Source organism: Danio rerio, chromosome 9 (genome assembly GCF_049306965.1).
Source record: "Danio rerio strain Tuebingen ecotype United States chromosome 9, GRCz12tu, whole genome shotgun sequence".
Taxonomy (NCBI): Eukaryota; Metazoa; Chordata; class Actinopteri; order Cypriniformes; family Danionidae; genus Danio; species Danio rerio.
Window position 1 is genome coordinate 1,273,878 of NC_133184.1, and position 15,042 is coordinate 1,288,919.

At 36.9% G+C, this 15,042-nt stretch overlaps 1 protein-coding gene across 3 annotated transcripts in view; it reads left to right on the forward strand.

The window, feature by feature from the left end:
• adam23b (ADAM metallopeptidase domain 23b) overlaps positions 1 to 15,042 on the forward strand; it is a 57,965-nt gene that overhangs the window by 40,478 nt on the left and 2,445 nt on the right. For all 3 annotated transcript variants that reach the window (XM_073912376.1, XM_073912377.1, XM_021478782.3), the window contains 13 exons: positions 882 to 969; positions 1,058 to 1,109; positions 2,480 to 2,579; positions 3,828 to 3,899; positions 4,020 to 4,106; positions 4,582 to 4,662; positions 4,764 to 4,814; positions 5,639 to 5,702; positions 8,844 to 8,949; positions 10,245 to 10,364; positions 10,931 to 11,099; positions 13,257 to 13,368; positions 13,806 to 13,896. In XM_073912376.1, coding sequence (XP_073768477.1) covers positions 882 to 969; positions 1,058 to 1,109; positions 2,480 to 2,579; positions 3,828 to 3,899; positions 4,020 to 4,106; positions 4,582 to 4,662; positions 4,764 to 4,814; positions 5,639 to 5,702; positions 8,844 to 8,949; positions 10,245 to 10,364; positions 10,931 to 11,099; positions 13,257 to 13,368; positions 13,806 to 13,896 — 1,193 coding nt within the window. The remainder of the gene's footprint in view (positions 1 to 881; positions 970 to 1,057; positions 1,110 to 2,479; positions 2,580 to 3,827; positions 3,900 to 4,019; positions 4,107 to 4,581; positions 4,663 to 4,763; positions 4,815 to 5,638; positions 5,703 to 8,843; positions 8,950 to 10,244; positions 10,365 to 10,930; positions 11,100 to 13,256; positions 13,369 to 13,805; positions 13,897 to 15,042) is intronic.

Consider the following 15,042-nt stretch of genomic DNA (forward strand, 5'->3'; position numbering starts at 1 on the left):
CTAGAGCGACGTCTGCTGTTAAAACTAGCCTAGAGCGCCATCTGCTGTTAAAACTAGCCTAGAGCGCCATCTGATGTTAAAACTAGCCTAAAGCGCCATCTGATGTTAAAACTAGCCTAGAGCGACGTCTGCTGTTAAAACTAGCCTAGAGCGACGTCTGCTGTTAAAACTAGCCTAGAGCGCCATCTGATGTTAAAACTAGCCTAGAGCGACGTCTGCTGTTAAAACTAGCCTAGAGCGACGTCTGCTGTTAAAACTAGCCAAGAGCGCCATCTGATGTTAAAACTAGCCTAGAGCGACGTCTGCTGTTAAAACTAGCCTAGAGCGACGTCTGCTGTTAAAACTAGCCAAGAGCGCCATCTGATGTTAAAACTAGCCTAGAGCGACGTCTGCTGTTAAAACTAGTCAGAGCGCCGTCTGCTGTTAAAACTAGCCTAGAGCGATGTCTGCTGTTAAAGCTAGCCTAGAGCAACGTCTACTGTTAAAGCTTGCCTAAAGCATCGTCTGCTGTTAAAGCTAGCCTAGAACGATGTCTACTGTTAAAGCAAGCCTAGAGCACCGTTTGTTGTTTAAGCTAGCCTAGAGCGACGTCTGCTATTAAAACTAACCTAGAGTGCCATCTGTTGGTAGAAACTAGCCTAGAGTGACGTCTACTGTTAAAACTAACCTAGAGCGATGTATGCTGTTAAAGCTAGCCCAGAGCGACGTCTGCTTTTAAAACTAGCCTAGAGCGCCGTCTGCTGTTAAAGCTAGTCTTGATGATTGCAAATGTACCGCATCCTCAGTCAGTACACATCTCACTATACATCTGGTGTGTGTGTGTGTGTGTGTGTGTGTGTGTGTGTGTGTGTGTGTGTGTGTGTGTGTGTGTGTGTGTGCAGTATGGCACTCAGTGGACAATGGCGCTCCAGCTGTCACAGAGTTTGGCACAGAATCTTGGCATTCAGTGGGATTCAGCATCGAAGAGAAGTACACTCTCTTTCTCATAGTCTTATCTGCTTTGATACTGTCGTATATGAATATTTAGCACTGACTGTGTGTGTGTTGTGTGTTTCAGAGGACTGTGGGTGTGTGAACTCCTGGCCAGGCTGCATCATGGAGGACACTGGGTCAGACACACATACAGACATATGTTTGTATTTGATATGTTGTGATCATTTAGGCTGTTTTGATTTCACTACATGACTACATACAGTTGAAGTCAGTATTCAGAATGTAGCTGCAGAAGTTCAAATGGCTGCTTCTATATTTTTCCCCAATTTCTGTATAACAAAGAGAAGATTTTTCCAACACATTTCTAAACGTAATAGTTTTGATAACTGATTTCTAATAACTGATTTATTTTCTCTTTGTCATGATGACAGTAAATAATATTAGACTAGGTATTATTCAAGACACTAGTATTCAGCTTAAAGTGACATTAATCACTTTATAAAACAAATAAGACTTTCTCCAGAAGAACAAATATTAGAGGAAATACTGTGAAAAATTCTTTGAAATTGAATCTGTTCACTATCATTTGAAAAATATTTGTAAAATAATTAATTTCACTACAGGGTGAATAATGTTGACTTCAACTATATTTGCAGAAAAACAATCTTTTTATTTTTGTAACTTTTTTTGGTCCATTTTAATTTTTGTCCATTTTATTTTGTTTATTTTTTTTATCCTTTTTAATTAATTATTTAAATTTTTGTCCTATTTATTTATTTATTTATTTATTTATTTTGCCCTATTTATGTATTTATTTGTGTCCTTTTTATTTATCCATTTATTTTTGTCCTTTTTATTTTTTCAATTTTATTAATTTTTTTGTCCTTTATTTTTGTCAATTTAATGTTTTTTTTTTCTTTTTATTTATTTTTTGTCATTTATTTATTTATTTATTTATTTATTTTGCCTTATTTATGTATTTATTTGTGTCCTTTTTATTTTTATTTATTTTTGTCCTTTTTATTTTGTCAATTTTATAAAAATGTTTGTCCTTTATTTTTTATTTTTGCCAATTTAATGTTTTTTATTTTTATTTTTTTTATTTTTATTTTTTTTATTTATTTATTTATTTATTTATTTATTTTTGTCCTTTTAATTTTTTCCTTTTTGGTCATTTTCAATTTAAAAAATTATTATTATTTTGTCCATTTTATTCTATTTTTTCGTCTTTTATTTATTTTTTTGTCATTTTTATGTTTTTGTCTTTTTTATTTATTTATTTCTGTTCATTTGATTTTTTTGTCTGTTTAATTTTTGTTACTTGCCATTTTGTTTTTATCTTGTCCATTTTATTGAATTTTATTTTTTCCTTTATTTTTTTGTCCTTTTCTGCCGTCTCTAGATTTTTTGTAAAGTTTGAGCTGAAAATGGCACACTGATAATGTTTATTAACCCTCTGAAACTGACCCTTTTAGGCTTTGATCATGTCAAAGTCATGAGCGGATTGCTTCAGTAAAAAGTCTCTCTGTGCGTCTCTATATCTCAGAGTCCAGCACCCGCGAGCGTTCTCCAAATGCAGCATCGTCAGTTTTAAAGAGTTCCTGCTGAAGGGAGGAGGATCCTGTCTCTTTAACAAACCTAGCAAGGTCAGAGAAAACACTTTTCTATTCAACACAAGCTCATTGTGAAAATGTGCATGTTTGAGAACTGGGAAATATGTGCTCACTGGTACACATGGCTGCATTTTATATGCAAGCGGACACTTTGGAGTGATACCGCTGACTGCTTACCTCCCAAAAGTGTAGTATGATGAAAACAGTTTGCCAAAGCTAGTATTTCTGGTAGAAATTTAAAGTGTAGTAGAACTGTCCGTACTCTTACCGCTAATAGTGGCCACAGTACATTGCGCATAAATGTGAATACGATTAGAACTACAAATGCAGTAAAAAAGTGTAGATAAACTACAAACATGCCGGATGCACAAGACCAATCAAGTAGAGACGCTTTGGTAAAGTTGGTTGAATGACTGTTAAATTAATATCTAGCCCACTGGACAATATTTCGATCACGTTTTCAGGAAAGTTGGTTGAATGACTGTTGATTAATATCTAGCCCAGTGGACAATATTTCGTCACGTTTTCTGTGTTATATTTATTTTTGTATAATATAAGAAAATACTCTATCCATTGCTTTTAGTTAAAAAACAGTTCCATTCAGCCTTAAATCAGCCTTTAGGCTCGACGGTCAGGCACACTCCTGTGGATGTTGTCAATCTGGCAACCTGTGCTTGCGTGTGTTTTAAACCGGGAGTGCAATACCTAGTTCAGCCACTGGGTGTCAAACTTGCATACTGCACTTTTAAGCATTGACGTATTTGTATCTGCTGCTCAAAGCTCCACTTACCCATAAATATCCTGGTGCAAACCACTTTAAATCATTATTATCAGTCCTAATAATTTACTTTTTTTTTACTATAATGGTTTAAGTTAATGACAATCTATTGTTGTAGGTAATTATTTATGGCATGCACTGCTGGCTTTATTAATAGTTTAAAATACAGAGAGATCAGTGTGCTGCGACACATTTTATTAACAAATTTAAACAACAATTTTATAACTTACTTGTTAAGAAAACAAAAACGTCAAATCATTTATTTAAATATTAAGTGAAGACGTGTGTACGCAAGGTTTTATCAATCTCACATTTCCATCAATCTGAATGAGAAGCGCATGTTGATTTATAGGAAGGTTTCTGCGCAACATTTAATAAATAAATCTCTGTAGCCGAGAGCACATCTGCTGGAGCTCAGAAATGTTTTTTCCAGACTGCATTTCAGGATTGCTCCTCAGCACAGATTGTGAAAGCCGTTTTTTATTTATTTTTTTGTCCCACAGCTGTTTGAAGACACTGAGTGTGGGAATGGATATGTGGAAGTGGGAGAGGAGTGTGACTGTGGACCGAGAGACGTGAGTTCACACACTGGACAGCATTTCAATGACGTATGATTTATGCTGGAATATCACATGAGCTCAGGACTTTGTGTGTGTATGTGTTCGCGTGTGTGTGTGCGCGTGTGTGTGTTGTAGGAGTGCTATAAGGACTGCTGTAAGAAGTGTTCTCTGTCAAACGGTGCTCACTGCAGTGACGGGCCCTGCTGTAATAACACATGTCTGGTGAGCGTCTCTTTAATTCACCACAGACTCTTCTTAAAGACATGTTTTCATGTACTTCATTATGCAATATTTAAATAGGTTTGCATTGGTTGTATATGAGGTTTATGATGGGGTTTCTCTACAAATATTAGAGAAAATACTGTGGAAAACTCCTGTTAAAAATCATTTGGGAAATATTTAAAAACACACACACAAGAAGATGAATCATTTTGTAAATACAGACTTCAACTGTAAATACAAAGTGTATTTTTTAAAGTACACTTAAGTGTGTTAAAACAGCCATGTGTCTCTCTTTAAGTGCACTTAAGTGGCCTTTTATTGATAAGTCAATATTCAGTTTATTCAAAGTATACTTACCTGAAGTGTATGTGAAGTGTGCACTCAGTTCAGATAAGCACTCTGAAGTGTGTGTGTGTGTGTGTGTGTGTGTGTGTGTGTGTGTGTGTGTGTGTGTGTGTGTGTCTCTGTTTGTCAGTTTTATTCTCGAGGGCACACGTGCCGCTATGCAGTAAATGACTGTGATATTTCAGAGACGTGCACAGGAGACTCGGGGCTGGTCAGTGTAATACTGCTTTAAACACACATAGCAGTCAGTGTGTGCATGCGCTAATGTAAACTCCTCTTTGTGTGTGTGTTTGTGTGTGTGCGTGTGTGCAGTGCCCTCCCAATCTGCACAAGCAGGACGGTTACTTTTGCTCTCTCAACCAGGTACACATAACTAAAGCTTTATTTCTGGCTATTGCTTTAATGATCTTAAAGGAACACTCCGCTTTTTTTGGAAATAGGCTCCTTTTACAGCTTTCCTAGAGATTAAAGAGGTTAACATTTGTGTTTTACTACTGTTAAGTCTATTCAGCTGATCTCCAGGTCTGGTGGAGCACTTTTAGCTTAGCTTAGCATAAATCATTGAAATGGATTAGACCATTAGCATCTTTGTACTAAGATAAAAGGAAAATTAATAGTTGTTATTTTCTAGGCTGATGTGGATAGGAACTATACTCACATTCTGACGTAATAATCAAGATACTTTGCTGGTGTACTATGACTGCAGCAGTGCAATAATATTAAATACCTAGTTACCTAGCTAGGGACTATTTTCAGGCACTGTGTAAAATCATTACCAGAATGACAGTACATGTCTTAGCCATATCAGCCTTGAAAGTAACTTTATTTTCAGTCGGTCTTAGTGTACGATGCGGCTACAGAAGGGTCAAGCTTTAAATGGAAAGTTTATTGAAACTCTTTGGTCATTATTTAAGATGCTAATGGTCTAATCTGATTCAATGATCTATGCTAAGCTAAGCTAAAAGTGCTCCTGACAAACCTGGAGATCAGCTGAATGGTTTCACAAATGGTAAAACACAACTCTTTAACTCTGAGAGAGAGACGTAGAATGAGCCTATTTCCTATTATTTAAGTGCAGTGTTTCTTTAAAGAGGCCTGTGATCGTCAAGTTAATCTGCCGGATTGACATGTTAATTAGATACGGTCATTGTTAATTATTGAGATTATTGAGACTGTTGTGTCTGCAGGGTCGCTGTTATGCCGGCGAGTGCAAGACGAGAGACAGTCAGTGCAAATATGTGTGGGGTCCAAGTGAGTCAACATTTCATCAGTTCCTGTGTTCATTTAATCAGTTCTTCTGTTCATTTCATCAGTTCTTGTGTTCAGTTCATCAGTTCTTGTGTTCATTTCATCAGTTCTTGTGTTCATTTCATCAGTTCTTGTGTTCATTTCATCAGTTCTTGTGTTCATTTCATCAGTTCTTGTGTTTATATCATCAGTTCTTGTGTTTATATCATCAGTTCTTGTGTTTATATCATCAGTTCTTGTGTTCATTTCATCAGTTCTTGTGTTCATTTCATCAGTTCTTGTGTTCAGTTCATCAGTTCTTGTGTTCATTTCATCAGTTCTTGTGTTCATTTCATCAGTTCTTGTGTTCATTTCATCAGTTCTTGTGTTCATTTCATCAGTTCTTGTGTTCACTTCATCAGTTCTTGTGTTCAGTTCATCAGTTCTTGTGTTCAGTTCATCAGTTCTTGTGTTCATTTCATCAGTTCTTGTGTTCATTTCATCAGTTCTTGTGTTCATTTCATCAGTTCAGTTCATCAGTTCTTGTGTTCATTTCATCAGTTCTTGTGTTCAGTTCATCAGTTCTTGTGTTCATTTCATCAGTTCTTGTGTTCATTTCATCAGTTCTTGTGTTCATTTCATCAGTTCTTGTGTTCATTTCATCAGTTCTTGTGTTCATTTCATCAGTTCTTGTGTTTATATCATCAGTTCTTGTGTTCATTTCATCAGTTCTTGTGTTTATTTCATCAGTTCTTGTGTTCATTTCATCAGTTCTTGTGTTCATTTCATCAGTTCTTCTGTTCATTTCATCAGTTCTTGTGTTCATTTCATCAGTTCTTCTGTTCATTTCATCAGTTCTTGTGTTCATTTCATCAGTTCTTGTGTTCATTTCATCAGTTCTTGTGTTTATATCATCAGTTCTTGTGTTCATTTCATCAGTTCTTGTGTTCATTTCATCAGTTCTTGTGTTCATTTCATCAGTTCTTGTGTTTATATCATCAGTTCTTGTGTTCATTTCATCAGTTCTTCTGTTCATTTCATCAGTTCTTCTGTTCATTTCATCAGTTCTTGTGTTCATTTCATCAGTTCTTGTGTTCATTTCATCAGTTCTTGTGTTCAGTTCATCAGTTCTTGTGTTCATTTCATCAGTTCTTGTGTTCATTTCATCAGTTCTTGTGTTCATTTCATCAGTTCTTGTGTTCAGTTCATCAGTTCTTGTGTTCATTTCATCAGTTCTTGTGTTCATTTCATTAGTTCTTGTGTTCATTTCATCAGTTCTTCTGTTCATTTCATCAGTTCTTGTGTTCATTTCATCAGTTCTTGTGTTCATTTCATCAGTTCTTGTGTTCATTTCATCAGTTCTTGTGTTCATTTCATCAGTTCCTGTGTTCATTTCATCAGTTCCTGTGTTCATTTCATCAGTTCCTGTGTTCATTTCATCAGTTCCTGTGTTCATTTCATCAGTTCTTCTGTTCATTTCATCAGTTCTTGTGTTCATTTCATCAGTTCTTGTGTTCATTTCATCAGTTCTTGTGTTTATATCATCAGTTCTTGTGTTCATTTCATCAGTTCTTGTGTTCATTTCATCAGTTCTTGTGTTTATATCATCAGTTCTTGTGTTTATATCATCAGTTCTTGTGTTCATTTCATCAGTTCTTGTGTTCATTTCATCAGTTCTTGTGTTCATTTCATCAGTTCTTGTGTTTATATCATCAGTTCTTGTGTTCATTTCATCAGTTATTGTGTTCATTTCATCAGTTCTTGTGTTCATTTCATCAGTTCTTGTGTTTATATCATCAGTTCTTGTGTTCATTTCATCAGTCCTGTGTTCATTTCATCAGTCCTGTGTTCATTTCATCAGTCCTGTGTTCATTTCATCAGTTCTTGTGTTCATTTCATCAGTTCTTGTGTTCATTTCATCAGTTCTTGTGTTCATTTCATCAGTCCTGTGTTCAGTTCATCAGTTCTTGTGTTCATTTCATCAGTCCTGTGTTCATTTCATCAGTTCTTGTGTTCATTTCATCAGTTCTTGTGTTCATTTCATCAGTTCTTGTGTTCATTTCATCAGTTCTTGTGTTCATTTCATCAGTCCTGTGTTCATTTCATCAGTTCTTGTGTTCATTTCATCAGTTCTTGTGTTCATTTCATCAGTTCTTGTGTTCATTTCATCAGTTCTTGTGTTCATTTCATCAGTCCTGTGTTCATTTCATCAGTCCTGTGTTCAGTTCATCAGTTCTTGTGTTTAGTTCATCAGTTCTTGTGTTCATTTCATCAGTTCTTGTGTTCATTTCATCAGTTCTTGTGTTCATTTCATCAGTTCTTGTGTTCATTTCATCAGTTCTTGTGTTCACTTCATCAGTTCTTGTGTTCATTTCATCAGTTCTTGTGTTCATTTCATCAGTTCTTGTGTTCACTTAATCAGTTCTTGTGTTCATTTCATCAGTTCTTGTGTTCATTTCATCAGTTCTTGTGTTCACTTAATCAGTTCTTGTGTTCATTTCATCAGTTCTTGTGTTCATTTCATCAGTTCTTGTGTTCATTTCATCAGTTCTTGTGTTCACTTCATCAGTTCTTGTGTTCATTTCATCAGTTCTTGTGTTCATTTCATCAGTTCTTGTGTTCACTTCATCAGTTCTTGTGTTCATTTCATCAGTTCTTGTGTTCATTTCATCAGTTCTTGTGTTCATTTCATCAGTTCTTGTGTTCATTTCATCAGTTCTTGTGTTCACTTCATCAGTTCTTGTGTTCATTTCATCAGTTCTTGTGTTCATTTCATCAGTTCTTGTGTTCATTTCATCAGTTCTTGTGTTCATTTCATCAGTTCTTGTGTTCATTTCATCAGTTCTTGTGTTCATTTCATCAGTTCTTGTGTTCAGTTCATCAGTTCTTGTGTTCATGTTTATTAATGAGTGACAATTTAATAGAGATTATATTGCTTTCCCCGTTGGCAGACTATTTTGCTAGTTTTTTAAGGAAAAGCTCACTTCATTTTGACTCATTATTTCTTAAAACATGATTAATTCTACAAATAATTCTTGATTTAAAAGTTTTTAGATATTTGGACTTGAAACAAGACAAAAGATTTAAGTAAGAAAAGCATTGTTTGCTCAGTCATCTGCAAGTCATCTATACAGTGTGTTTCCCTGTTTCTCTGTGTTGTTTCAGAGGCTGCGAGCTCAGAGAAGTTCTGCTATGAGAAGCTGAACACCGAGGGCTCAGAGAAGGGCAACTGCGGTCCGGATGGAGACAAATGGACACAGTGCAGTAAGCAGTAAGAAAATCTCACCGCTGCAATGCTCACGTGTGTTTGCTTACTGGTTCGATACCTCATAAAGATCTCATCACTCTCTACACTGTTAAAACATCCTTGAATTAAAGTTTAAAGTTTATTTTTTCATTGCATTATGGGACCTCAATCTTTTTTTCAGCAACGTTTAACATTGAATAGTTGTAAAAAGTGACTTAGATTAGCATTTGTAATAGTGTGCAGTGCTTTATTGTCTGTGTTGGTGTTGTATATTACGCTAAAAACACCTTGTAATAAACTGCCAGCGCATTCTCAGTTATTTTACACACCTATCTCTCTAGATAGTATTTCTTCTACATTATATTATTAATTTTAGTGACTAAAATCTCAATAAAAGTCACTTTGTTTAACTGCACAGTTGTATTTTCAACATTAAAAGTGGACAGAGCAGAGATCAACATCCCATAATGCAATTCACAACAGTAAACAAGCACTTGTGAATCCCTAAATACGTAAACTGTTAATAAACTGATATTTTTAACAGTGAATAAAGTCCGGCTGAGAGAGCTCAATGCACTGAAGCTTAAGAAAACACATGCAAATACAAAAAGCAGCAGCAAATAACGAAAAGATCTTCAGCACAAATCCTCACAACACAAACACAAACAGAAAATGAGCTGCAAATCCTCACAACACATGCAAAAATCATGGAGCACAATGCAAATGTTTCAAGACGATGAAGTAAAAAAGTGCCGGAGCCGGCTGGGATTGTGCAATGACTGTTGCTCAGTGAAGTTGTAGGTGACTTGAGTTGAGTTTTCTGTTTATTTTTACCCCTGATTACACGATTCTGTTGTCTTTTGCATATTATAAGTCTAAATCAGGGATGCCCAAATTCGGTCCTGAAGGGCCGGTGTCCTGTAGATTTTAGCTCCAACTTGCCTCAACACACCTGCACGGATGTTTCTAGAAAGCCTAGTAAGAGCTTGATCAGCTAGCCCAGGTGTGTCTGGTTGGGGTTGGAACTAAACTTTGCAGGACACCGGCCCTCCAGGACCGAGTTTGGACAACCCTGGTCTAAATAAACTGATTAACTGTGAACTGTTAAATACAGTAAGATAGCAGTAAGATAGATTTTAAGGCTGATGGATATGAATCCGCAAACCAGTAACCACGGACTTCCACAGTGTTTGTTTTTCCTGCTTTGGGAGTTTTAATCCAAAGTATAAAGAGTTATTTTGCGAACACCACAAATAAAACTCAGCGGTTGGCACATTGGATTGGCTATTTTAGTGTTTGTGTTGTCTGTGTGTTTGCAGTGATGTGTTTTGCGGGTTTCTGTTGTGCACAAACACCGGCCGAATCCCACGGATTGGCATTATAAAGGGAGAAATCACTCCCACCAATTTCAACCATCAGGGCCGACTGATCGACTGCAGGTGAGAAGACTTCTTCAAGGATATACACGTTTTTATACACATTTTAGGATATTAAATATTTTTTAAAAAGCTGGATGTAATGGAACAAACAGCTATATTATCTTTATTTTTATTTTTTTATTAATTTTATTTTCCTTATTTACCTTTTATTAGTCTTTGTCAAATATTTCCCAAATGATGTTGAACAGATTGAGGAATTGTCCACAGTATGTCTGATAATATTTTTTCTTCTGGAGAAAGTCTTATTAGTTTTATTTCGGCTAGAATAAAAGCAGTTTTTAATTGTTTTAAAGCCATTTTAAGGTCAATATTATTCGCCCCTTAAGCAATATTAGTTTTGGATTGTCTCCAGAACAAACCACTGTTATACAATGTCTTCAAATTACCCTATCTTTACCCTAAGTACCCTAGTGAAGCCTTTACATGTCACTTAAAGCTGAACACTAGTGTCTTGAAGAACATCTAGTCTAATATTATGTGCTGTCATCTTTACTGTCAAATGTAAAATATTCAGGGGGCTAATAATTCTGACTTCAACTGTATATAAACCCACTGTCTCTCCTCAGCGGTGCACATGTCCTGCTGGACGATCAGACTGATGTTGGTTATGTGGAGGACGGGACTCCCTGCGGTCCATCTATGATGTGTGTGGACAGAAAGTGTCTTCCTATTCAGTATCTAAACCTGAGCTCCTGTCCCAATGGACCCAACGGACACGTGTGTTCCAGTCACGGGGTGAGAAATGTCCTGACCGGTCACACATGCACTGAAAAATATAAATAAATTGAGCAGTTTTCAGTATTTTGTGATTCGTGTTTTTAGATTTTTTCCATTTATTTATGCTTTTAAATTCCATTATGGGATCACTTTCATTGTTATGCAGTTGCATACACTCACTGGCCACTTTATTAGGTACACCTGGCCAATTGCTCATTAACACATATTACTAAACAGCCAATCACATGGCAGCAGCTCAATGCATTTAGGCATGTAGACATGGTCAAGAGGAGCTGCTGCAGTTCAAAGTGAGCATCAGAATGGGGAAGAAAGGGGATTTAAGTGAGTTTGAATGTGGCATGGTTGACCAGACAGGCTGCTCTGAGTATTTCAGAAACTGCTGATCTACTAGGATTTTCACGCACAACCATCTTTAGGCCATCTTTTTAGGCCTGTACTCAAATGGCCTCCACAGTCACCAGAACTCAATCTAATAAAGCACCTTTGGAATCTAGTGGAATGGGAGATTTGCATCATGGATGTGCAGCCGACAAATCCCTGCCATGGACGATTGAGGCACTTCTGAAGGCAAAAGAGGGTCCAATCTGGTACTAGTAAGGTGTACCTAATAAAGTGGCCGGTGAGTGTATAGCCACTCCCTCCACTTTAAAGTTCTGCACTATATATTCATGTTTAGTTTTACTTTCGATTTCTATCTGTGTGTGTATTCGAGGAGTGACACGCTTGCAGATTATTTCTGGGGCTGATTTTAACGTTGAACTATATGTCCATAAGTGCTCTTCACTAATGCTGTTTCTTTGTAAATATTCAAGGGTCATTTCATTATTATTAGTTTAAAACGCCTGTATTTTGTTGTGCAAGCACTTTTTCAAGCTGGTGGTGTAACAAATATGATAATTTTGCTAGTATTTGATTCAGATTGTCTCAGTTAATAGATCGTCCTCATTTGCATATTAAGATTGGTCAAAAAAAACTATGTACATTGATCAAATTTTAATGTCAAGCTGGTTAATTGAACATGTTAAAGTAAATTGCTGCTCAAAACCTGTCGGAACTACTTTATCTGTGCATTTATATGAAAATAACGGCAAACCGCTCATTAGCCAATCAGACCCAAGCATTCAACAGATGCATTGTATACAGTTAGGTCCATAAATATTTAGACATCGACACTATTCCAACATGTTTGGCTCTATACACCAACACAATAGATCTGACATGAAATGAACAAGATGTGCTTTAACTGCAGACGGTCAGCTTTAATTTGAGGATATTTACATCCACATCAGGTGAACGCTGTAGGAATTACAACAGTTTGCATATGTGCCTCCCACTTGTTAAGGGTCCGAAAGTAATCGGACAGAATGATAATCATAAATAAAACTTTCACTTTTTAAATACTTGGTTGTAACTTGATGTAACTGATGCATGCAGGGGCGGACTGGCCATCTGGCAATCTGGCAAATGCCAGAAGGGCTGGACCAATTTTTAAATGTGGGCCGGTCAGTTTTTTTTTTTTTTTTTTACGTGCAGGCAGCTTTTATCTCTTGCTATATGTGATATTATGATGATGATAAATAAAAAACATAAATAATAAAAAAAATAAATAATAATAATAATAAATGTTAAGCATTTGGCCCAATCGGCGATGGTCGCCTAATTTCAAGATGGGCCGACCCAATCCGAGGTTACCCGGACGTAATCAAAATCTGGCAAGAATGTCATATTATTTCACTATCTGTACACCAAAATAAATAGTGAATGTGCGTGTCGGTGGGTGGGGCTGTGTCGGTGTGATTATGTGGGCTGATGTGGCTACAGTGCCAGGGCTAAATTTTTGTCCCAGTCCGCCCCTGGATGCATGATAGGACAACAGACATGTCATTTACATTTCAAGCATTCTGTCCCACTACTTTTGGACCCTTAACAAGTGGGAGGCACATATGCAAACTGTTGTAATTCCTACAGCGTTCACTTGATTTGGATGTAAATATCCTCAAATTAAAGCTGACCGTCTTGTTTGTTTCCTTTCAGATCCATTGTGTTGATGTATAGAGACAAACATGTTAGAATTGTGTCGATGTCCTGATATTTATGGGCCTCGCTGTGAATGATTTTGTTAATGTTTTGACCTACATTTCTGCTTTTCAATAGGTGTGCAATAATGAGGCGACGTGTACATGTGACACAACGTGGGCCGGGATGGACTGCAGTCTGGCTGACCCTCCAAAAGAGCCAGAACCCGATGAAGATGAAGGACCTAAGGGTTTGTTGCTCTTACACTTACAGATGAAGTCAGAGATATTAGCCCCCTGTATATTTTCCCCAATTTCTGTTTAACGGAGAGCAGATTTTGTTGTCAACACATTTCTAATCATAATAGTGTTAATAACTCATCTCTAATAACTGATTTATTTTCTCTTTGCCATGATGACAGCACATAATATTAGACTAGATATTCTTCAAGACACTAGTGTTCAGCTTAAAGTGACATTTAAAGGCTTCACTAGAGTAATTTAACTCAAATTAATAAGATATAAGTCAATTTGTTTTGTCAGGGGGGCTTTAACGCAGCATAGGGGCTCACTGAAGTAAGATTTGACTCTAAAGACGCCACTATAATGCTGAATCTTCACACTAATCTTCTGTGTTGGTGTTTTTTAGCATCGAAGTGTCTTGTTTTTTACACATTTGCCCAAACAGGTCCCAGTGCCACCAATCTGATCATAGGGTCAATTGCCGGAGCCATCCTGGTGGCAGCTATAGTCCTGGGCGGGACGGGATGGGGGTTTAAGTAAGCACAATTCTGCATGTCTTTTTACTCTTCATCAACCTGCAGCGCTCACTCATTACCATATGAGCTTCTGCTGCAGATTCACACATTCAAGATCATAAGTCTAAAACTCGTGTTACTTAAAAATAACATTGAATTATTAGTACTAATTACATTTTTTAACTATGTATATAAATTATGTCCACAGATATGAGTTTCTTTCCTCTGTTAAACACAAAAAGAAGGTATTTTGAAGACAGCTGGAAACCTGTAACCATTGACTTCCATTGTAGGAAAAAAATATTATTAAAGTCAATGGTTACAGGTTTTCAGCATTCTTCAGACAAAACTCATACGGAAAACTGTTAATGGATATTTTTTACACTAAGTAAGTTACAATTATTATTATTATTGAGACTCTGTGGAGCTGAAACCAACCCAGACTCATTCTGAATTACGTACCTCTATATACATTTCTGGAGAGCACCAAATATGTCCCAGGAGCTATATTTTTTTTACAGTTTTTGTTTTCGTGAAGCCACCAGAGGTCGCTGTGTACTCTCTTTTTTTTAGATTTCAAATTTCTCTCAGTAGTGTCAGTTGCTCCTGCTGTTCTCACGTAAATTCACTACAGACCGCTGTCGACAGACTGACTGAACAACCGTCTGATCCCCCCACCCCACCCTCCCCTTTCCCAAACCCAACCGATAGTGTTTTCAAAAGCACCAATTGACCCGCCCACCCCTTCCCTAAACCCAACCGACAGTGTCAGAGTTCACCAACAGTTCTCACCCTGTTATTCACTTGTTTATTTTATTTTTTTGCTTCTGTTTTTGTCTTGTCTGCTTTCTGGAGCAGTTCTTTACTGGGTTCGAAACTCGTTATCACACCCAACTCTGCTCTGCCTCTCAAGTCTGCTGATGTAGGCTGCGAGCTACTGGGCAAACTGGTAACAGTGCTAAAGCCATCCATATTGAAGTAAGCGGTCAGCTGGTAAGCGAAAAACGGAACGGCGTTCCTTTTAAAGATGAAATGCAGCCATGCGTAGCTCTGGCTACATAATTCGCGATCTCCAGAAATGTATATAGGGCTACGTTTGCAGACTGAGCCTGTTGGCTGAAACTGAGTCTCAGATATGATGAGTATTACTCTGAAAACATCAGCATT